The 24,128-nt window shown below is 40.9% G+C and overlaps 1 protein-coding gene across 2 annotated transcripts in view; it reads left to right on the plus strand.

Moving 5' to 3' along the window:
* LOC126187614 (transcription initiation factor TFIID subunit 1) overlaps positions 1-24,128 on the plus strand; it is a 230,779-nt gene that overhangs the window by 81,385 nt on the left and 125,266 nt on the right. For both annotated transcript variants that reach the window (XM_049928806.1, XM_049928807.1), the window contains exons 7-8: positions 4,638-5,030; positions 7,936-8,176. In XM_049928806.1, the coding sequence (XP_049784763.1) occupies positions 4,638-5,030; positions 7,936-8,176 (634 nt within the window). The remainder of the gene's footprint in view (positions 1-4,637; positions 5,031-7,935; positions 8,177-24,128) is intronic.

The following is a 24,128-nucleotide window of genomic DNA, read 5'->3' on the forward strand; positions in this document are numbered from 1 at the left end:
ATGAAAGGAGAAAATATAAAAATGCAGTAAATGAAGCAGGCAAAAAGGAATACAAATGTCTCAAAAATGATATCGACAGGAAGTGCAAAATGGCTAAGCAGGGATGGCTAGAGGACAAATGTAAGGATGTAGAGGCTTATCTCACTAGGGGTAAGATAGATACTGCCTACAGGAAACTTAAAGAGACCTTTGGAGAAAGGAGAACCACTTGCATGAATACCAAGAGCTTTGATAGGAACCCAGTTCTAAGCAAAGAAGGGAAAGCAGAAAGGTGGAAGGAGTATATAGAGGGTCTATACAAGGGCGATGTACTTAAGGACAATATTATGGAAATGGAAGAGGATGTAGATGAAGATGAAATGGGAGATATGATACTGCGTGAAGAGTTTGACAGAGCACTGAAAGACCTGAGTCGAAACAAGGCCCCCGGAGTAGACAACATTCCATTAGAACTACTGACAGCCTTGGGAGAGCCAGTCCTGACAAAACTCTACCATCTGGTGAGCAAGATGTATGAGACAGGCGAAATACCCTCAGACTTCAAGAAGAATATAATAATTCCAATCCCAAAGAAAGCAGGTGTTGACAGATGTGAAAATTACCGAACTATCAGTGTAATCAGTCACAGCTGCAAAATACTAACATGAATTCTTTACAGACGAATGGAAAAACTGGTAGAAGCTGACCTCGGGGAAGATCAGTTTGGATTCCGTAGAAATGTTGGAACACGTGAGGCAATACTGACCTTACGATTTATCTTAGAAGAATGATTAAGGAAAGGCAAACCTATGTTTCTAGCATTTGTAGACTTAGAGAAAGTCTTTGACAATGTTGATTGGAATACTCTCTTTCAAATTCTGAAGGTGGCAGGGGTAAAATACAGGGAGCGAAAGGCTATTTACAATTTGTACAGAAAGCAGATGTCAGTTATAAGAGTCGAGGGCTATGAAAGGGAAGCAGTGGTTGGGAAGGGAGTGAGACAGGGTTGTAGCCTATCCCCGATGTTATTCAATCTGTATATTGAGCAAGCAATAAAGGAAACAAAAGAAAAGTTTGGAGTAGGTATTAAAATCCATGGAGAAGAAATAAAAACTTTGAGAGTCAGAGACAGCAAAGGAGTTGGAAGAGCAGTTGAACGGAATGGACAATGTCTTGAAAGGAGGATATAAGATGAACATCAACAAAAGCAAAATGAGGATAATGGAATGTAGTCAAATTAAGTCGGGTGATGCCGAGGGAATTAGTTTAGGAAATGAGACACTTAAAGTAGCAAAGGAGTTTTGCTATTTGGGGAGCAAAATAACTGATGATGGTCGAAGTAGAGAGGATATAAAATGTAGACTGGCAATGGCAAGGAAAGCGTTTCTGAAAAAGAAAAATTTGTTAACATGGAGTATAGATTTAAATGTCAGGAAGTCGTTTCTGAAAGTATTTGTATGGAGTGTAGCCATGTATGGAAGTGAAACGTGGAGCATAAATATTTTAGACAAGAAGAGAATAGAAGCTTTCGAAATGTGGTGCTACAGAAGAACGCTGAAGATTAGATGGGTAGATCACATAACTAATGAGGAGGTATTGAATAGAATTGGGGAGAAGAGGAGCTTGTGGCACAACTTGACTCGAAGAAGGGATCGGCTGGTAGGACATGTTCTGAGACATCGAGGGATCACCAATTTAGTATTGGAGGGCAGCGTGGAGGGTAAAAATCGTAGAGGGAGACGAAGAGATGAATACACTAAGCAGATTCAGAAGGATGTAGGCTGCAGTAGATACTGCGAGATGATGAAGCTTGCACAGGATAGAGTAGCATGGAGAGCTGCATCAAACCAGTCTTAGGACTGAAGACCACAACAACAACAACATCAGGTGGTTCCACTTGGCCACATCATCTGGATTTCACTCTGTCTGTTCACTGACAAGTACTCCACTACGAATGTAATTTCAAATTTAGGGTAGCTTTTATGTTTTTCTGTGGACACATCTTCCAATCTTCTAACTTGCCATTCAAATAATTAAACAGCGATCCATTTGTTGTCTAAACAGAAATCCATTTGTTGTCTGCCCTTGTCTATAGTAGGGTGTTCTTGAAAAGTGCATAAGAGTTCTAGTGAGTATAAGATTTCTTCCAGATGACATTTATTAAATTTTATAGGTCTTTATGGTTTCAGTCTGTAGGTTGTTATGTCCCTTGGTTGTTATGTCCCTTAAATATACTACATTATTTATGTGGCAGATCTTTTGTTCCACTTGTTAATGAACATGATTCAACAATATTCTTAATTTTGACACCATTATTTAAAGAATATATGTACAGGGTGTCCCAGGCGGCATAGTCAGTATTGAGGGATGTGACAGAAACAGTCATCCAAATCAAAAAATCTAACAACCATGGGCTTTAAATGCATTTCTTAAGAATTATGAGCACCTCTTGACCTTCAAAATTGTGAAACAGATATCTCCTACTGCAAGCTCATTGCTTTCCATATTTGACAGGAGGTAGTATGGACCAAAACAAGAAGAAATTGACTAGTAAACTTGGGCTCCAAAATGTATACTTTAAGAGCTATGAGCCCTTGTTCAGTAGAAGAGATGTGTTTCATAGCAGCAAGATGAACAATTGCTCATAGCTCTTAACGTATATGTTTTACAGCCCATGTTTACTAGACTTATTTGCTTCAAATGATTATTCCTGTAGTATCCCCTGAATATTTACAGTTTGTGTGTGTGCGTGCGTGTGTGTGCGTGTGCCCTAGATACAGCGAGGCCCTAGATTTGATCAAATATTGGACGACATTTGACAAAGTCTCTATTACACTATCAAATATCTTTGACAAAGATATTGGACAAAGATATTGGACAAAGAAATTTGATAGTGTAATACCGGCCTTAGTTAGGTCTAAGTAGTTCTAAGTTCTAGGGGACTGATGACCATAGATGTTAAGTCCCATAGTGCTCAGAGCCATTTGAACCATTTGATGCGCAGAGCAATCTGAGCTGTAGTGGGTAGTCTCCACGTGGCCCGTGTTTACGTTCAGTGATTTTTGCTGTTTCCCCTTCGTTTACTCTCACGTCAAATGAAACAAAACGGATATCCGTGGCCGGGAGCTATCAAGTGAATTAAAACACATTCACATAATTACTAAAGGCTGAAATGTCATTAGTTTCAGATTTTATTTTATTTCCACCTTTCTGACAGTCAAGCATTAATCGCCTTGCGGAACAATGAAGTTATTTTTGTCTGTTTGCTAAAGAAATTTGACTTTTGCTACCTTTTCCGCAGAGGCAGTCAATGTATCTGAAACGAAATCTTTAATTCCACAGTACTGGGTAGTTTCAGCTGTTCGCTGCATTTCAAGTGCACGTTTTCATTTTCTAGCACGTATGGCATTATGCCATAATACAGAACCAAACATGATATAATACAGTACTGGTGCTCCAAGAAAATTTACATCCTGAAAACCACACTTAAAAGCTTAATATCAGGTCGGGGTCTACGGTACTTTATTGGGAATCTGGACATACGAGTGTGCCTTTAAGTATGCACTTTAAATGTGCACATTTTAATATGGTCCACGAAATTCCGATGCTCTTGCAGTATCAACTTTCATTGATGATCTTTTACATGTACGTACATACGGGCTTCCTACGTCATGATATCTACCCAAGCGCGGTGTCGCCTGTTACCTGAGCTCTGGAAACTGCTGAAACGAACCTATTTGTAACAGGTCGCGGGAAAATATTACGATTGGTGGTTTGAAAAGCGTTACTTTCAAAGTAAATATCCTTTTACGTAAGTTGAACTACGTACAAGAATGGACTGTGAATTTATGAAATCACAAAGCGTTTGACTCTCATTTAAAAATCAGGTGTCTGATGACGAGCCATTTAGAAGCATTTCGAACCCTCGAACCCTGAAGATCAGACATTTATGTCATTATTAAAAATTTTACAGGCACATTTGTATGATATCTCTTAAAGTGTAACATGCGCAAAAAAAATCAACAGTATATGCGAAAGCGTAGCTTCTCTTGCAGCTTGAGACCAATATTTTATGTGAAAGCTTTGCTTTTCTTGTAACAACACTATGTATATTAATTTTAACTGTTAACTTTCCCTGTTTGGCGCGCTACCTAACACTGATGTTGCTATTGGCTGACTACATCACGTGTCCTATGCTCTGAATATCCTCTGTCATCGGCTGGCGAGATCACGTGACATGAGTTACGAACGGCTTACAAAAGCGCATCGAAATCTTGGTTTCAGTGGTTCGGAAAGTAACATGTGGTGTTTGGTGGATTTGTAATGTATGTTTTCGTAATACGAAAATACGCAGCGTACATGTTGCTGCACATCAAAGATATTTCCAAAACGTGTCTTTTTCTCTGAGTTTCGTTTGCTAAATTGCCGGGAAATTGTACGCCCGTGTACAAAACCATAACCATTCAAAGGAGTGATAGGGGAAAATATACTGTCATCCGGGAGAAAGTGTGTTTTTAACCGGAAAATCCGGGAATTTTTTTTCCTTGTCCACGTAGACACCCTGCATTTAGACTGGCTTCTATACTACATTTATTCTCCAAAAAAGTGCCCATTTTGTTTTTCTTGTTTCTATGTTTATGATTTTACTCATTTTTCAGGTTGGTGAGTAAACATCAGCAGAGAGGTGACGATAATACAGATGATACTTGGTATTCCATTTTCCCAGTCGAAAATGAGGAGCTTGTGTATGGAGCTTGGGAAGACGAAGTTATTTGGGATTCTGAAAATATGTCTCACATACCTAAGCCAAAGATTCTGACACTTGATCCAAATGATGAAAACATCATATTGGGAATACCTGATGACATAGATCCAGCAAAACAGAGACTTGATTCAGTGACTCCAGCAAAAGTAAAAATTCCTCATCCTCATGTAAAGAAATCAAAGATCCTTCTAGGGAAGGCCGGTGTAATCAACGTCATGGAAGAAGACGCACCACCTCCACCACCAAAGTCACCAGACAGGGATCCTTTTAATGTTTCCAATGACAGGTATGTAGCAGGAAATGGATTTTATACTTGTGTTTGAAACCACATAAGAAAAGCAATATCAAAAGTTGCTAAAATTGGTAACAATCTTTTAGAGTTAGGCAAATATTCAGTGCTGTCTCCCCATAATTAAAACTACACAGAAGGCATTGAAATCCTCTACTCCTTCCTGAATATTTCATTGTATTAATCAAGAAGTCATAGTGCCCTCATTCTGAGTACTGTTATGTATATTTCATTGTTTTCACCAAGTGAGGTAGCACAATGATTAAGACCCTGGTCTGACATTTGGGAGAACTGAAATTCAGATTTAGGGTTTCTGTGGTTTCTTTGACAAGCACATGGCCATTTCACTTTGCCATGTTTATACAATCTGAGGTTTTGCTCCATCTCTAAGGTGAGAGAAAGTAAGAGTCCAATTCTGGAAACATTTTTTCTACTTTGATGTTGATACCTCAGGAGCATGGTTTTGAGAGAATTCAACACAGCTTCTTGAGGTGGCCATGCAGTTTTTGGTTGACAGAAGGGAACAAAAAGAACTCATTAGGTGATAAAATCAGGTGAACACATGCAGTGAGACATTAATTTGATGTTTTTCTCTGTCAGATAATTAGATACTGAACAATGGAAAATCCAGGTAGGAATATCAACAGTGTAGGAAAAGACAGATTGCTACTTACCATGAAGAAGATACGTCTAGTTGCAGATGGGCTCAGTTATAAGACACATAGTGCTTGTGGCCGCAATGTACATCAGTAAAAGAGAGGGACACACACACACACACACACACACACACACACACACACACACACAAAACACCAACTCCAGCATCTTGGGCCAGAATGCCTGAGATGCTGGAGTTGGTGGATTTGTGTGTACGAGGCGGCTTGCTTTTGTGTGTGTGTGTGTGTGTGTGTGTGTGTGTGTGTGTGTGTGTGTGTGTTTGTTACACACAAAACACCAACTCCAGCATCTTGGGCCAGAATGCCTGAGATGCTGGAGTTGGTGGATTTGTGTGCACGAGGCGGCTTGCTTTTGTGTGTGTGTGTGTGTGTGTGTGTGTGTGTGTGTGTGTGTGTGTGTTTGTTTGTTTTTACTCATGGAGGCTGTGGATGAAACCTGTGTGTGAGTGTCTTTTAATTGTGCCTGTCTGCACCTTGACATGTCTTTTTTACAGTAAGTAGCAGTCTGTCTTTTCCTCCATTGTAAATAATCAGATATGTGCTTTGCGTCAGGTGACATTGTCGTGATAAAGAGTGGTGCAGTGTTTTCAATTCTTATTCTTGATTTTCTTGATGATGTCAGGCAAACTGATTGTTGTATACCATTCACCGTGAATTGAATCCCCTTTAAAAAAAATAATTCTGAGCTCCCTAGCTCACATACAGATAGCATTCAAATGTGATTAATTTCTGAATGAAAAACACACAGTGTAATCATTCCTTGTATACAGTATGTAGATGACATTACTTACACATTTAGTGTAATTGGGCTGAAATTATATCCCATTTTTTTACCCAAAAATGTAGTACACTTCATGCTGTTTGTTGTTGTGTTGCATGCTACTCTATGAGGCTTGCGATTTTAGTTATCAGCAATGTTTTCCTAAGTTTCTTCTCCTGTTACTGTGTTGTATCATGGTTTTCAATTTACTTTGGTCAGATTTTTGTATGATTTCCACACACCAGTTGACACAAGCCTGTTTTGAGTCACAGTCATGCTGTGTGAATCCATCAAGTACAAATGTTTTTTGCAGCTGTGCAAAAATCTAATGCACTGCAGTCGTTGGTGTGCCCAAGAAGACCTTTATCTCATGATAAGTCACATGATGACTCTCTTAAGTCATGTTGCGCATAACATCAATGTGTTTTTGACCAACAACCAATTTAGATCGACCATCAGGACTGACAGAAGCATCACCGTGACCGTGCTCATGGGAGAGCATTGTACTAACAGCCTGCTCCTACATACTAATGTTGAATGACACAGTGGCATGTGCAGCATGAATTGTGGAGTAATTTGTGTTGTGATTTTCATGGATACTGAGTCAGTAAATTTGATATTTCTGCACTCTTTATTTCAAAAGCATGTAAGGCTTTATATTGTGAATGTGACATGAACTGTGTCTAACTTGGTTCAGTGAATCTACCATATCCTTTTTCCAATTGAACTTTGTAATTGTTGAACAATCACTGCATTATATTCACTGTCTGGTGCCGTGAAAATTTTGTTATGAAAGATTTAATCTGTTTGTTGTGAATCATTCATCCACCTATTTGGGGGATAGAGAGATATGACAGTAGCTAATCTATATCTATTCCTGCTATTGTAGTGTGATTGGAAGATGGGTGAGGAGGACAGGAGAAGGCTAAGATAGGTGTAAGCAAGTTACAAATTGTCCTCTCCATTCTGTAAATATTTGTCTGTTAGAGCTTGATTTCTTATGGTAACCATAAATAAAATGAGCTTCATTAAGTTTTTTTGTATTGTTGCTATTTCAACACTTAAAAAAAAATGTTTTCTCATTGTTAAGTTTATAAAATATAGATGCTGAGTTCCACATGACAAAACTTAAAATATAATGTTTATGATTGTATTTCTATTATTTTGTCCAAAAGTAAAGACATTAGGCTGTTATTACCTGTGGTATATTTTTGAGCGATTACTTCCAGACAAATATGACATCAGATTCTGGAAAAAATGCTTTTCCACACTCGTTTCTAGGATATTGAGTCTGATATGAGTAACTGATAGCATTTCTTACAGTACTGAGAAACAAATTCCATATATTGCACATGCATTATGAAACCACCCACTACATGCTTTTTTACTAGCTTTAAGTTTAGACGTATAGTGTAGCCAAAAACATATTAGTGTTCCCGTTTATAGAGCTGCCGTTTTTTTCCAGATACTATATGCCTCGGTCTTCAGAATCATCTCTGCGTCTTAAAGTCAGTGGTGGAAACTTGATTCAGCATTCGACACCAGTTGTGGAGCTGCGTGTTCCATTCGTGCAAACACACATGGGTCCAATGCGTCTCCGGAACTTTCACAGACCACCTCTCAAACGATTTTCTCATGGTGCACTGGCTCATCCTGGCCCACACCATGTTCTTCCTCTATTAAAACATATTCGGAAAAAGGCTAAAGTAAGAGGTTTTGACTAATGCACACTGCATACTAGATGTTTAGAGGTCTGAATTATATGCATAGAATGTTGGTTTATTTTAATGTACCTAATGTAATGTAACTAACTCCTTTCTAGGAACTTTATTCCAGGGCAAACTAACAACATAGCACAGAAATTGATGAAACTTACGACCCCAAATCAAGTGGAACATTTTAGTCCTATCCACTAGTGAATTTTACAAATAGTACCTTGTGTGCAACTTGACAGGTGCCATCATTGCACACTGTCTAGAGATGTCATAAATTTTGAATCTTGAATCTGTACTCTGCAGATCCTTACATCATTTGTGATAGTTAGTACATTTTATTATACAATTTATTTCTGCTATGTTGATAGGCGTAGCATACAAAGAATAATTCATTGTATTACAATATTATGAAAGAATAGTTGCTACTTGCCATATAGCCGAGATGCTGAGTCGGAGATAGGCTCAACAAAGAATGTTGGAAAGTGAGCTTTCGGCCAACAAGGCTTTTGTTGAAATTAGACAACATACACGCACACTCTCATGCAAGTGCAACTCCCACACATGACCAAAGTCTCTGGCAGCTGAAGCCAGACTGTGTGTAGCAGCATGATAGGAGGGGCAACCAGGTGATGGGGTTGGGGAGGAGACTGAGAGGGGAAGGTTGAGGAATAGCAGTGTAGGGGCAGGGGACAGTAAACAAGATGAGGAGAGGGTAGTGCAGCTAGGTGCAGTCAGGAGGTTAGAGGGAGAGTGTGAGAGGGAGGAGGGGGATAGCGGAAAAGGAGATAATTAAAAAGACTAAGGGTATGTTGGTGGAATAGAGGGATTTGTATTGCTAGAATGAGGACAGGGAAGAGGCTAGATGGGTAAGGACAATAACTAATGAAGGTTGAGGCCAGGAGGTTTACAGGAACGTGGAATGTATCATTAGGAGAGTCCCCACCTGCGCAATTCAGGAAAGCTGGTGTTGTTAATAAGGATGCTGATGGCGCAGACTCTAAAGCAGTCACTGAAATGAAGAATGTCGTGTTGGGCAGCATGCTAAGCAATGGGGTGGTCCAGGTGTTACTTCGCAATAGTGTGTCAGTGGCCATTCTTGTAGACAGACAGCTAATTGGTTGTGAAGTCCATGTAGAATGCAGCACTGTTGTTGCAGCTTAGCTTGTACATCAAAGTCTTTGGTGGGGTACGTGATGTTTGTGATTGGACTGGAGTAGGTTATGGTGGTGGGAGGAGGGGGACGGGTTTTGGATCTTGGTCTATTACAGGTATATGAGCCATGAGGGAAGGGTTTGGAAGCAGGGATTGTGTAGGGATGGATGAGGATATTGGATGACGGAATTTAGATTAGATTAGATTAGATTTACTTTCATTCCAATTGATCCGTAGTGAGGAGGTCCTCCTGGATGTGGAACATGTCAGAAAAACAACAATACATGACAAATATTTACAACTGAAACAAATAAGCTAATGTACCATTCCACATGTCCCAAGTGGAATGGTTGTCATTTTTTAATGAACACTAAGAGTCATTTTACAAATACTAATGCACTGAATTTAAAATAAAGAAGTTTTTTATTTATTTATAAGGTAATAAACATGTAATACAACTACTGTAATACTTATTTACAATGAACACATTACTGCACTGAAATGGTGCAGAAGTTAGATTATACTTACACACACACACACACACACACACACACACACACACACACACACACACAAATTTTCAGTGAACACATTACTGCACTGAAATTGTGCAGAAGTTATGTTGTACTTATATACAAATCAGTTGGTTTTACTAAGAAATTCATCAATGGAGTAGAAGGAGTTGGCCACCAATAAATCCTTTAGGCTTCTCTTAAACTGAATTTCATTGGTTGTTAAGCTTTTTATGGCTGCTGGCAAGTTATTGAAAATGTGTGTTCCTGAATAATGCACACCTTTTTGTACAAGACTAACAAGGGGAGGCCGCCAATTGTGAAATTCAGATTCGATTCATACTGCGCATAATAAAAGCTCATGGCCAGAGGTGTAATGTGGCAAAGCACCAATATACACTTCTCAGCCGTTGTCGAGAAAATCGACAGTTAAAAGAAACCATTCTGGTGAAATACTCTCTACGATTAACAGTTTTCTACAGCGTCGTGGCACAGCGGTAAGCGCCCGGGTTCGTAATCCGAAGGTCGTCGGATCGAATCTCGCGCCATGCAACTTACTTTTTTTTTTTTTAGTATTTGTTTTTTTTAATTCAAATATATATATATATATATATATATGGTTATAATAGAAGGAAACATTCCACGAAGGAAAAATATATCTAAAAACAAAGATGATGTGACTTACCAAATGAAAGTGCTGGCAGGTCGACAGACACACAAACGAACACAAACATACACACAAAATTCAAGCTTTCGCAACAAACTGTTGCCTCATCAGGAAAGAGGGAAGGAGAGGGAAAGACGAAAGGATGTGGGTTTTAAGGGAGAGGGTAAGGAGTCATTCCAGTCCCGGGAGCGGAAAGACTTACCTTAGGGGGAAAAAAGGACGCGTACACACTCGCACACACACACATATCCATCCACACATATATGTGTGGATGGATATGTGTGTGTGTGCGAGTGTGTACGCGTCCTTTTTTCCCCCTAAGGTAAGTCTTTCCGCTCCCGGGACTGGAATGACTCCTTACCCTCTCCCTTAAAACCCACATCCTTTCGTCTTTCCCTCTCCTTCCCTCTTTCCTGATGAGGCAACAGTTTGTTGCGAAAGCTTGAATTTTGTGTGTATGTTTGTGTTCGTTTGTGTGTCTGTCGACCTGCCAGCACTTTCATTTGGTAAGTCACATCATCTTTGTTTTTAGATATATATATATATATATATATATATATATATATATATATATATATATATATATATATAGTTATAATAGAAGGAAACATTCCACGAAGGAAAAATATACCTAAAAACAAAGATGATGTGACTTACCAAATGAAAGTGCTGGCAGGTCGACATACACACAAAATTCAAGCTTTCGCAACAAACTGTTGCCTCATCAGGAAAGAGGGAAGGAGAGGGAAAGACGAAAGGATGTGGGTTTTAAGGGAGAGGGTAAGGAGTCATTCCAGTCCCGGGAGCGGAAAGACTTACCTTAGGGGGAAAAAAGGACGGGTATACACTCGCACACACACACATATCCATCCACACATATACAGACACAAGCAGACATATTTAAAGACAAAGAGTTTGGGCAGAGATGTCAGTCGAGGCAGAAGTGCAGAGGCAAAGATGTTGATGAATGATAGGTGAGGTATGAGTGGCGGAAATTTGAAATTAGCGGAGATTGAGGCCTGGTGGATAACGGGAAGAGAGGATATATTGAAGAGCAAGTTCCCATCTCCGGAGTTCGGATAGGTTGGTGTTAGTAGGAAGTATCCAGATAACCCGGATGGTGTAACACTGCGCCAAGATGTGCTGGTCGTGCACCAAGGCATGTTTAGCCACAGGGTGATCCTCATTACCAACAAACACTGTCTGCCTGTGTCCATTCATGCGAATGGACAGTTTGTTGCTGGTCATTCCCACATAGAATGCATCACAGTGTAGGCAGGTCAGTTGGTAGATCACGTGGGTGCTTTCACACGTGGCTCTGCCTTTGATTGTGTACACCTTCCGGGTTACAGGACTGGAGTAGGTGGTGGTGGGAGGGTGCATGGGACAGGTTTTACACCGGGGGCGGTTACAAGGGTAAGAGCCAGAGGGTAGGGAAGGTGGTTTGGGGATTTCATAGGGATGAACTAAGAGGTTACGAAGGTTAGGTGGACGGCGGAAAGACACTCTTGGTGGAGTGGGGAGGATTTCATGAAGGATGGATCTCATTTCAGGGCAGGATTTGAGGAAGTCGTATCCCTGCTGGAGAGCCACATTCAGAATCTGATCCAGTCCCGGAAAGTATCCTGTCACAAGTGGGGCACTTTTGTGGTTCTTCTGTGAGAGGTTCTGGGTTTGAGAGGATGAGGAAGTGGCTCTGGTTATTTGCTTCTGTACCAGGTCGGGAGGGTAGTTGCGGGATGCGAAAGCTGTTGTCAGGTTGTTGGTGTAATGCTTCAGGGATTCCGGACTGGAGCAGATTCGTTTGCCATGAAGACCTAGGCTGTAGGGAAGGGACCGTTTGATGTGGAATGGGTGGCAGCTGTCGTAATGGAGGTACTGTTGCTTGTTGGTGGGTTTGATGTGGACGGACGTGTGAAGCTGGCCATTGGACAGGTGAAGGTCAACATCAAGGAAAGTGGCATGGGATTTGGAGTAGGACCAAGTGAATCTGATGGAACCAAAGGAGTTGAGGTTGGAGAGGAAATTCTGGAGTTCTTCTTCACTGTGAGTCCAGATCATGAAGATGTCATCAATAAATCTGTACCAAACTTTGGGTTGGCAGGCCTGGGTAACCAAGAAGGCTTCCTCTAAGCGACCCATGAATAGGTTGGCGTACGAGGGGGCCATCCTGGTACCCATGGCTGTTCCCTTTAATTGTTGGTATGTCTGGTTTTCAAAAGTGAAGAAGTTGTGGGTCAGGATGAAGCTGGCTAAGGTAATGAGGAAAGATGTTTTAGGTAGGGTGGCAGGTGATCGGCGTGAAAGGAAGTGCTCCATCGCAGCAAGGCCCTGGACGTGCGGGATATTTGTGTATAAGGAAGTGGCATCACTGGTTACAAGGATGGTTTCTGGGGGTAACGGACTGGGTAAGGATTCCAGGCGTTCGAGAAAGTGGTTGGTGTCTTTGATGAAGGATGGGAGACTGCATGTAATGGGTTGAAGGTGTTGATCTACGTAGGCAGAGATACGTTCTGTGGGGGCTTGGTAACCAGCTACAATGGGGCGGCCGGGATGATTGGGTTTGTGAATTTTAGGAAGAAGGTAGAAGGTAGGGGTGCGGGGTGTCAGTGGGGTCAGGAGGTTGATGGAGTCAGGTGAAAGGTTTTGTAGGGGGCCTAAGGTTCTGAGGATTCCTTGAAGCTCTGCCTGGACATCAGGAATGGGATTACCTTGGCAAACTTTGTATATGGTGTTGTCTGAAAGCTGACGCAGTCCCTCGGCCACATACTCCCGACGATCAAGTACCACGGTCGTGGAACCCTTGTCCGCCGGAAGAATGACGATGGACCGGTCAGCCTTCAGATCACGGATAGCCTGGGCTTCAGCAGTGGTGATGTTGGGAGTAGGATTAAGGTTTTTTAAGAAGGATTGAGAGGCAAGGCTGGAAGTCAGAAATTCCTGGAAGGTTTGGAGAGGGTGATTTTGAGGAAGAGGAGGTGGGTCCCGCTGTGACGGAGGACGGAACTGTTCCAGGCAGGGTTCAATTTGGATAGTGTCTTGGGGAGTTGGATCATTAGGGGTAGGATTAGGATCATTTTTCTTCGTGGCAAAGTGATACTTCCAGCAGAGAGTACGAGTGTAGGACAGTAAATCTTTGACGAGGGCTGTTTGGTTGAATCTGGGAGTGGGGCTGAAGGTGAGGCCTTTGGATAGGACAGAGGTTTCGGATTGGGAGAGAGGTTTGGAGGAAAGGTTAACTACTGAATTAGGGTGTTGTGGTGCCAGATTGTGTTGATCGGAATTTTGAGGTTTTGGAGGTAGTGGAGCTGGAAGTGGGAGATTGAGTATATGGGAGAGACTGGGTTTGTGTGCAATGAGAGGTGGTTGAGGTTTGCTGGAAAGGTTGTGAAGGGTGAGTGAGTTGCCTTTCCGGAGGTGGGAAACCAGGAGATTGGATAGTTTTTTGAGGTGAAGGGTGGCATGCTGTTCTAATTGGTGGTTGGCCTGTAGGAGGATGCTCTGAATAGCCGGTGTGGATGTGGGAGAGGAAAGATTGAGGACTTTTATTAAGGATAGGAGTTGACGGGTGTGTTCATTGGCTGAGTTGATGTGTAGGTGAAAGATTAGGTGGGTGAGGGCAATGGATTGTTCAGTTTGGAACTGGTATAGGGACTGATGGAAAGAAGGGTTGCAGCCAGAGATGGGAACTTTAAGTGTGAGGCCTTTGGGGGTTATGCCAAATTTCAGACAAGCCTGAGAAAATAAAATATGTGAGCGTAATCTGGCTAGGGTGAAGGCATGTTTGCGGAGGGAATGTAAATAAAACTTAATGGGGTCATTGTGGGGGTGTTGTGAGGGTGACATGGTATTAGAAGGTGGAAAGTTTAACATGAGGTTGAAATGAAAAAGAAAGAAAGAAATATATGGGGAGAGATAAAGGTGAACTAGAAAGCAATTGGAGATCTGGTATGAAAAAAGACACCAACCTATCCGAACTCCGGAGATGGGAACTTGCTCTTCAATATATCCTCTCTTCCCGTTATCCACCAGGCCTCAATCTCCGCTAATTTCAAATTTCCGCCACTCATACCTCACCTATCATTCATCAACATCTTTGCCTCTGCACTTCTGCCTCGACTGACATCTCTGCCCAAACTCTTTGTCTTTAAATATGTCTGCTTGTGTCTGTATATGTGTGGATGGATATGTGTGTGTGTGCGAGTGTATACCCGTCCTTTTTTCCCCCTAAGGTAAGTCTTTCCGCTCCCGGGACTGGAATGACTCCTTACCCTCTCCCTTAAAACCCACATCCTTTCGTCTTTCCCTCTCCTTCCCTCTTTCCTGATGAGGCAACAGTTTGTTGCGAAAGCTTGAATTTTGTGTGTATGTTTGTGTTCGTTTGTGTGTCTGTCGACCTGCCAGCACTTTCATTTGGTAAGTCACATCATCTTTGTTTTTAGGTGTGTGTGTGTATATATATATATATATATATATATATATATATATATATATATATATATATAAAATTCGAACGTCATTATATTTTCCGCATACAAAGCTGTATTTCACAAATGTTATTAATTGTCTTCATAATGTTTACCACGTATAGTTAACGGAAGACGTAGAAACGATATTCCGAAATGAATACGTGTAGTGTAAGTCAAACGTTCGAATTAGAAAAGAGACCCCATGAACACAAATTTGCTGTGGCAGGTACGAAATATAAACTTCGTTACTCGCTCGTTACACTTGAAGGACAGATGTTGAATGGGCCAAAACTAGCCGCCGTATAACAGCGTAGTTGCCTGCTAACTTCGAAAGAAGGTAGATGCGGTCCCTAGCAACTTATAACATCGTCGAAAATCAGTGCGTACGTGAGAGATTTGGTACACCCTGTTAAACAAACGGAAAAATGGAGGCGGTACAATTGGAGAGCGATCCGCCTTCACCAACATGCATAAGCAATTCATTAATAGTTTATGTGTGTGTGTGTGTGTGTGTGTGTGTGTGTGTGTGCACATGAGAATTACAAAAAAACAAATTATAAAAAAAAAGTTGCATGGCGCGAGATTCGATCCGGAGACCTTCGGATTACGAACCCGAGCGCTTACCGCTACGCCACGACGCTGGACGAAACAATTAATCGTAGAGAGTAGTCACGACAACGGTTTGTTTTAACTGTCGATTTTCTCGACAACGGCTGAGAAGTGCATCTTGGTGCTTTGCCACATTACACCTCTGGCCATGAGCTTTTATTATGCGCAGTATGAATCGAATCTGAATTTCACAATTGGCGGCCTCCCCTTGTAAGTGACTTTAAATTCTTGTGAAGATTATTCTTATTTCTAGTATAGATTCCATGAATTGAGCTGTTGGTTTGAAAAAGTGATATATTTTTAATGACAAATTTCATTAAGGAATAAATATACTGGGAAGCTGTAGTTAGTATCCCTAGTTCCCTAAACAGGCTTCTGCAGGATGTTCTTGAGTTCACACCACATATAATTCTTACTGCACGTTTTTGTGCCCGGAAAACTTTAGCTTGGCTTGATGAATTACCCCAAAAAATAATCCCATATGACATTATGGAATGAAAGTAAGCATAGTATGCCAGCTTTTTTATTTTTATATCCCCTACGTCTGACAAAATTCGCATTGCAAACAGAGATTTGTTAAGACGCTTCAGCAGTTCTGTGGTGTGCTCCTCCCAATTGAATTTATTATCAAGCTGTAATCCCAAGAATTTAACACTGTCCACTTCTTCTATCTTCTTGTCATCATATGTTAGACATATACTCTTGGGACACCCCTTACAAGTTCTGAACTGCATGTAGTGTGTTTTTTCAAAGTTTAGTGACAAAGAATTGGCTAGGAACCAGTGATTAATGTCCACAAATATTTTATTGGCTGATCTTTCTAAGACTACACTTGATTTGCTATTTATTGCAATGTTTGTATCATCGGCAAACAAAACAAACTTGGCATCTGGTAATGTTACTGATGAAAGGTCATTGATATACACAAGAAAAAGTAAGGGCCCCAAAATGGAACCTTGTGGGACCCCACATGTAATTAGTTCCCAGTTGGATGATGCCTGATAGCTTGATACATGTCTCTTTCCTAATAACACCCTTTGTTTCCTGCCAGAGATATAAGATTTGAACCATTTTGCAGCATTTCCTGTTACACTATAATATTTTAGTTTACTTAAAAGGATATTGTGATTTACACAGTCAAATGCCTTTGATAGATCACAAAATATACCAGTTGCCTGCAATTTTTTGTCTAATGAATTAAGCACATTTTCACTGTAAGTGAAGATAGCCTTCTCAATATCAGAACCTTTTAGAAATCCAAACTGTGACTTTGACAGTATGTTATTTGAGATAAGATGGTTATAAAGACGACGGTACATTACTTTTTCGAAAATTTTTGAGAATGCTGGTAACAGTGAAATTGGACGGAAATTTGATGCTATTTCTTTATCTCCCTTCTTAAACAGTGGCTTAACTTCAGCATATTTCAGCCATTCAGGAAATATTCCACTGATAAACGTCTGGTTACACAGATAGCTTAATATGTTACTTAGCTCAGAATCACATTCTTTAATTAACTTTGTTGATATTTCATCATACCCACTAGATGTTTTTGATTTTAAAGATTTTATGATGGACATTATTTCTGTTGGGGTAGTGAGGGTCAAATTCATATTATGGAAATTACTTGAAATGTCTGGTCTAAGGTAATCCATAGCAGCATCTACCGAACCTGACAACCCCATCTTTTCAGTAACAGTTATAAAATGTTTGTTAAAAAGTTCTGCAACACTATACACATCTGTCACCATTGTATCATTTACTCTTAATGCTATTTGTTGCTCTTCATGTCTGGTCCTACCGGTCTCCTCCTTCACTATATCCCATATTGTCTTTATTTTGTTATCTGATATGACTATCTTTTCCTTGTAATATATTTGCTTTGACATCCGTATTACAGTCTTTAATATTTTGCAGTATTTCTTATAATGTGCTATAGCATCAACATTGGAAATGTTTCGGATTGACAGATACAGTTTTCTTTTTGTTTTACAAGATACCCCTATTCCTCGAGTAATCCATGGCTTCTTTGTAGATTTTCCTCTAACCTTGGTAAGTTTTGGGGGAAAGCAGTGTTCAAATAAGGTAAGCACTTTATTAGCAAAAATGTTATATTTTTCATTCATGCCATGAGCACTGTAAACATCAGTCCAGTGAATGTCTCTGAGGAGTGTCCTAAAATAATCAATTTTTGGCTTACTGATTACCCTCTTGAGCTCAGATTTAACAGATTTTATATCCTGTTCAGTATTAACATTTAACAGAAGGAACTGCATGTCATGGTCTGAGAGGCCATTGGCTATTGGTTTTGTAATATAATTTTGTTCATTGGACTTTTCTATAAAGATATTATCAATGGCTGTTTGTGAGCAAGTGGCTATCCTAGTGGGGAACTTTACTGTGGGAATTAAGTTGAATGATAGTGTTACTAACTCAAATAAGTTCTTATTCGGAGAGTCTTTAAGGAAATCTACATTGAAATCACCAGCAACCACTACTTCTTTGTTTTTGGTTGTTAAATGGGCCAGTACAGCTTCAAGGTGGTTTACAAACAGATTAAAGTTACCTACAGGTGCTCGATATACACTTAATATTATGAAAGATTTTTTGTGAAAATCTAATTCTGTTGCACATGCTTCCATATGCTGTTCTAGGCAAAATTTATGAATGTCTATGTTCTTAAATTTATGACAGTTCCTGATGAATGTGGCAACTCCTCCTTTCTCCATTTCTGATCTACAAAAGTGAGATGCTAACCTAAACCCTGTAACACTTAAAAGTTCTATACCAGTGGTCACATGATGTTCAGAGAGGCAGATTATGTCAGCTGGGTTTGAAGACTCTAATTCATCTATGCATATAGTTAATTCATTAATTTTATTTCTCAGTCCTCGAATATTTTGATGCAATAAAGATAGCTGACATTTCACATTGACTGAGTTAAAATTGGGTGGAGTTAAAATATCTGCTGACAGTTGAAAATTCTTAACCAATGGCTGTTTATGCTGATGTAATAAGCTGGAATTATGTTTTTTGATTTCTTTTTCAAACTGAAGGTTTGTCTCAGTTCTAACCTCTCTTAAAATTTGCTTTCTTTCTGTCCTTCCTACCCTAAAAAAGGGTCTTTTCTGAATCCTATAACCACTGGTATTTTACCACTCATGACAGTGCCTCCCCCCTTTAACTTTCCTGCTATTTCCCCAGCCAATTTACCCTTCCCCTTCCTGTTGAGGTGAAGGCCATGCCTAGTATAATCCCACCTACTGAGAGAATCAACATGAAGAGGTGAAGGCCATGCCTAGTATAATCCCACCTACTGAGAGAATCAACATGAACCACACCAATGTGTGACCCCGCACCCGACATGAGCAGCCGTTCCAGCTCCAAATTAACTCTCTTGACAGAAGAGTTCAAATGAGGTCGGTCATGGCGCCCAAGAACAGATACAAACTCAACACTAGTATGCTTCGATGCTGATGCAATCTTCGCCAGGTCACACTCTATACTGTACCCAGGATTTCTGTCAATACTGTTACCTGCCCCACCCACTATAACCACGGTGTCTTCCTTAGTGAAATCTTTGCAAAGTGATCCTAAATCCTCTGTCACCTGCTCCAGACCAGCACTAGGTTTAAAAAAATTGGTGACCTGGTATTCTGATCCTAGTTCATCCTGCAAGAGTTGGCCAACACCTCTTCCATGGGAACTACCTAACAACAACACTTTCTTTCTCTTTTCTGATTTCCCTACATCCTTACTTTTCAATTTGCTGCTGAAAGTTTGTTGTGCCCTGTCTACACCTGCAACTGCTTGAGGCTCACCAGCTTCTAACTGAAGCAACAGGTCAAATCTATTTTCCACATTCACCATAAAGCTGTCAGACAAAGTTCTAGGCCTGTTCCTCCTGTTGCCTGTTGCCACTTCCCACCTCTCTTTACCCTTCTCCCTCCTTAACCTGTCAAGATCTCCCCTGGCCTTGTCTAATTCAGCCTGAAGGGCAGCAATTTTCCCCTCCTGTTCCAGTATCTTCCTATCTCTACTACAAATCCTACAAAACCACTGATGAGTCTCATTTACTTCCCCTATTCCCACGCCACTACAGTCACCCACATGGAAAAAACTACAGCACCCATCACACCAAAGCCCCGACCTAACAATTCTACGGCAAGTCAAGCACTTTTCACTCATGATAAACGTAATAGTTGATTAAGAATAAGTCAGTTAAATTACAGATAAACACGAAAATATGGTTACACAAATTTGGCCTATACGCAACTGTGTGTAAACAAAAACAAAAGTGCAAAGTTTCTGAAACAACAAGTTAAACTTTACGCTACTTTCCGGAAATGCTAGTTAAATAATGAAGAGGTAAGCTAAGTTAAATTTCTGGAGAGAGTAAGGAACAACTAAACGAAATTCTATAGATTTGCTGCAGCAGAACGTAAACAAAAAATACGACTGTACGGTCTTTTCGCGTTTTCTGCTATATTACGTAAAGAAAAGTGAAACCTTTAATGGTACACTTAAACGGCACACTAATACACTTATTTACCATGTAATCAGTACTAATCTATATGTTTTATAATCTAAAATAACTTATCTTTACGAGAACACCAAAACTCGCGCTAGTCGCCTGGCTGCAGGGCTGCCAACCTGTGGAGAGGGGGGTGGGTATGGGAAGGATAATGGGTAGGACATTTCTCATTTAAGTGCATGATGAAAGGTAGTCAAAACCCTGGTGCAGAATGTAATTCAGTTGTTCCAGACATGAGTGGTACTGAGTCACAAGGGGAATACTCCTCTGTGGCTGGACGGTAGGACTTCGGGAGTTGGTGGGTGACTGGAAAGGTACGGCATGGGAGATCTGTTGGGGGTGGGTGGCTAGGCTGTATGGATGGGACTTCTTGGTATGGAATGGGCAGAAGCATTCGAAGTGGAAGTATTGCTGGTGGTTGGTAGGTTTGATATGGACAGAAGCACTGATGTAGAAATCTTTAAGGTGGAGGTGAACATTAAGGAAGATAGCTTGTTGTATTGAGTAGGACTAGGTGAAGCGAATGGGGGAGAAGGTGTTGAGGTTCTGGAGGAATGTGGAAAGGATGCCCTTACCCTTGATCCAGATAGGAGGGTAATAGGCTGAAGGTGTTGGTCTATGAGAGCAGATTCTCTCAATGGGGCACAGTAACTGCCCACAATAGGGCATCCTTTGTTGCCGGCCGCGGTGGTCTAGCGGTTCTGGCGCTGCAGTCCGGAACTGCGGGACTGCTACGGTCGCAGGTTTGAATCCTGCCTCGGGTATGGGTGTGTGTGATGTCCTTAGGTTAGCTAGGTTTAAGTAGTTCTAGGTTCTAGGGGACTTATGACCTAAGATGTTGAGTCCTATAGTGCTCAGAGCCATTTGAACCATTTGCAGCATCCTTTGTGATTAAGTTTTTTACGAAGCATGTAGTAGGTAGGGGTGCAGGGAGTAGTAGGGGTGAGGAGAGAGATGAACTTTGGGGAGAGGTTCTGGGATGGACCTAAGGATTTGAGGAAAGACAGGTTATCCTGCTGGATTTCGGGGATGGGGTCACTGTGGCAGGGTTTACAGGTGGATGAATCTGACACCTGGTGGAGTCCTTCTGCCAGAAAATCATTATAGTTTAATACAGCAGTGGTGGTGGTGGAGCTGTTATCAACAGGTAGGATTATAATGTCAGGATCAGTTTTTAAGTGGTGGATTGTGGTTCTTTCTGTGGATGTAAGGTTAGTTTGCGAGTTGAGGGATTTGGGGAATGATGGTGAGACAAGGTTCAAGGTTAAACATTCTGGAAAGTTAATGGGTGTGATTTGGGGGGAATGGAGGTAGGTGGATCATGGTTCGCTGGAGGAGCGAACTGAGTTAAGGCAAGGTTCAACATTGGGTTATGGTTAAGTGTGATTGGTAGGGTTGGGGTCAACAAAGTGTTTCCTCTGTAGGGACTGTGAGAAGAAGAGAAGGTCTCAACAAGTCCTGTGTGATTAAATTTGGGAGTGAGGCAAAATGTAAGGCTTTTAGAAAAGACTGATACTTCTGCGGGGCTTTTGGAGGAAAGGTTTATGACTGTGTTTCGGGTCTGTGAAGGTTGTGGATTCTGAATGGTGGTGGGAGGGAGTTTTTGAGGGTGGGGTAAATGTAGTAGGTCTGCAAGACAGGGTTTGTCAGCTGTGAGGAGATGTGGGGGTGGTTTGGAGACTGTTGTAGAGGTGGTAGTCCAAGGTATGAGTAGGAAGTGAACAGGTTGGAGAGTTTTTTGAGGTGGCATTGTGCCTGATTGTCTAGTTCCTGGAGGGCAAGAGTTTCAGTGTGTGTTATATATGTTATGGGATCCAGGAATTTGGAATTGCATAGCACGAGAATTTTGCAGTTGAAGAGAAAGTGTTGCAAAGACGTTTGGTCCAGATTGATATGGTTTTGCAGGACTATATTGGCGATGGTTAAGAATTGGCAGAATCCGAACAAATGGAAGTCATTGTGGAAGGTAGGGTGGTAGCCGGTGATGGGTAATTTTATGGTAAGGCCGTTTGGGGGGATACCATGAGCCAAGCAACAATGCAGGAAAGTATGTGGGGCTGCATTCTGGCTAGGGATAAGGAAACTTTTCTGTATTGACACAGATAGAAGGAACAAGGATCCATGGTGGTAGATGGAAATGCATAAAAATATGTCAATGATGTAGAATTATGTCTGAAATAATTTGCAAAAATATATTTTAAAAAATCATGAAAAGGCTGAAATGGATGAAGTAAGGGGAAATAAGATGATATTTGAGGGAATAGGCTGATAGTGAAAGGCGAAAACCAAATGAAATTGGGGTGAAGACACAATGAGAACAAAAGAAGAATGTATAAAATGATTGTAACTTGGGTTGCAAGCCTGCAGGTGGATGTGTATGAAGAAGGGGGACAGCAGATGTGACTAGATTAGGTGAAGTTAGTAGATGCAACCTGGAAGAGAGAGGAGAAGGATTTGGGGTGGGGAGGGATTGGTAGGATGAGATACAAGTTCATGTGGCACAGGAAAGGTAGGGGAAATAACACACGAAAATACTCGTGAGTGACTCTGGAAGAGTGATTGATTTGAAGGTACAGGATTAATTATATCGGTGGAAGTAATTTGGGACATGAGATGCTGCACCAACAATCAGCATGGTCATGTAGCCGTGTGGTGTGCGTGGTTGAAACATGTGTTGTGTGCTCATAAGTAGAGCATGCACGATGGTTTGTAGAGCAACAAGAGAAACACAGGAAAGAAGAGAAAGAAGGTATGGGCTATACCATTACAACATACAACGAAGGTGTGGAGGAAGTTGAGCCGAACAGTTTGGCAGAGGACACTTGTGTTCCATAAAGACAGGAAAGTACCACAAATTGGTCTTCAAAAATCATCTAGGCTGCAGCTCACACATGCTGCATGAAATTTCAGTGTTCTCTGGCTCTCTACATGCAAAGTATTGGTCCTAGAGAAAAGAGTGAATAGGATCTTTATTAGGAAATTCAGCGTAGTTTAATTTTGTACTGGGATACATAATCACTAGATGCCACTGTTTTTGTGTTATTCAGGAAAAATGTACAAAAATGGCTTTTGAATTCACCTCCATTCCCACACTGACTCTATATTGGTCAGGATTTTTAGTGTGTTGTTCATGGCACTCCCTCCTACCATTGTACATAAGTTTGCAACTACATGAATTATTTCCATTATTTTACCTTTTTTTGGTCTTCATTGGCTGGGCTATTAGACCACAGTTTACACACTGTATACGGCACATGAATGACAAATATAATATAAAAATTTATCAGTTTGTTTGATTGCAATATTTTAACTGAAAATAGCTATTGTAATTCCAGTGCCAAAAAAGCAACCAATTTCAGTTACTGGTGGCATTAGAACATCATTTTGGGTGAATAGGAGCTGTATGAAAGAATGGACAGTGGTAGACTAGTTACACAATTTTATTACAGGTAGTACTGGAAAGTGTTAAAAAATTTCGTCAGCCAGCCTAACGTAGCATATTCAGTAGTATGCGCGTAAGAAGACAGATGGTGGGGGTGACACACAGTGTCAAGTAGTAGTGTACTACATGATACTCCAGCCAATAGCTCATTCTGCCACTTCAGCCCGTAGCATTCACTTTGTCGTGTGTGTAGGACATAAAGCATTGACTTTCACATTAGTTTAGGTTTATGATGAGGTTACTCCACCACTGTATTGTTAATTATGGGTGGCACCAGACAAACATGACAAACATAATGTTAAGAAGTAACAGAGGTAGTTTTTCAAGCATAGAAATTTCACTAGAAAAAGTTAGAAGCAGAAATAGTGGTCTGGTTTTATGCTTACCCCAGCGTTCCCCATTACCAGCATAGGCAGTGGCTGGAATGTGAGGTGATAGACAAAGACATAGGACACACTAACAGTGTTGCACAGTACTATCCATCTCTGTCTATGCAGAATGTGCCATGTGACTGCCTTCTTATGTGCACGGCACTTATAATGCTCGAGAAAATTGAAA

The sequence above is a fragment of the Schistocerca cancellata genome, chromosome 5 (genome assembly GCF_023864275.1).
Source record: "Schistocerca cancellata isolate TAMUIC-IGC-003103 chromosome 5, iqSchCanc2.1, whole genome shotgun sequence".
In the NCBI taxonomy this organism is placed as follows: domain Eukaryota; kingdom Metazoa; phylum Arthropoda; class Insecta; order Orthoptera; family Acrididae; genus Schistocerca; species Schistocerca cancellata.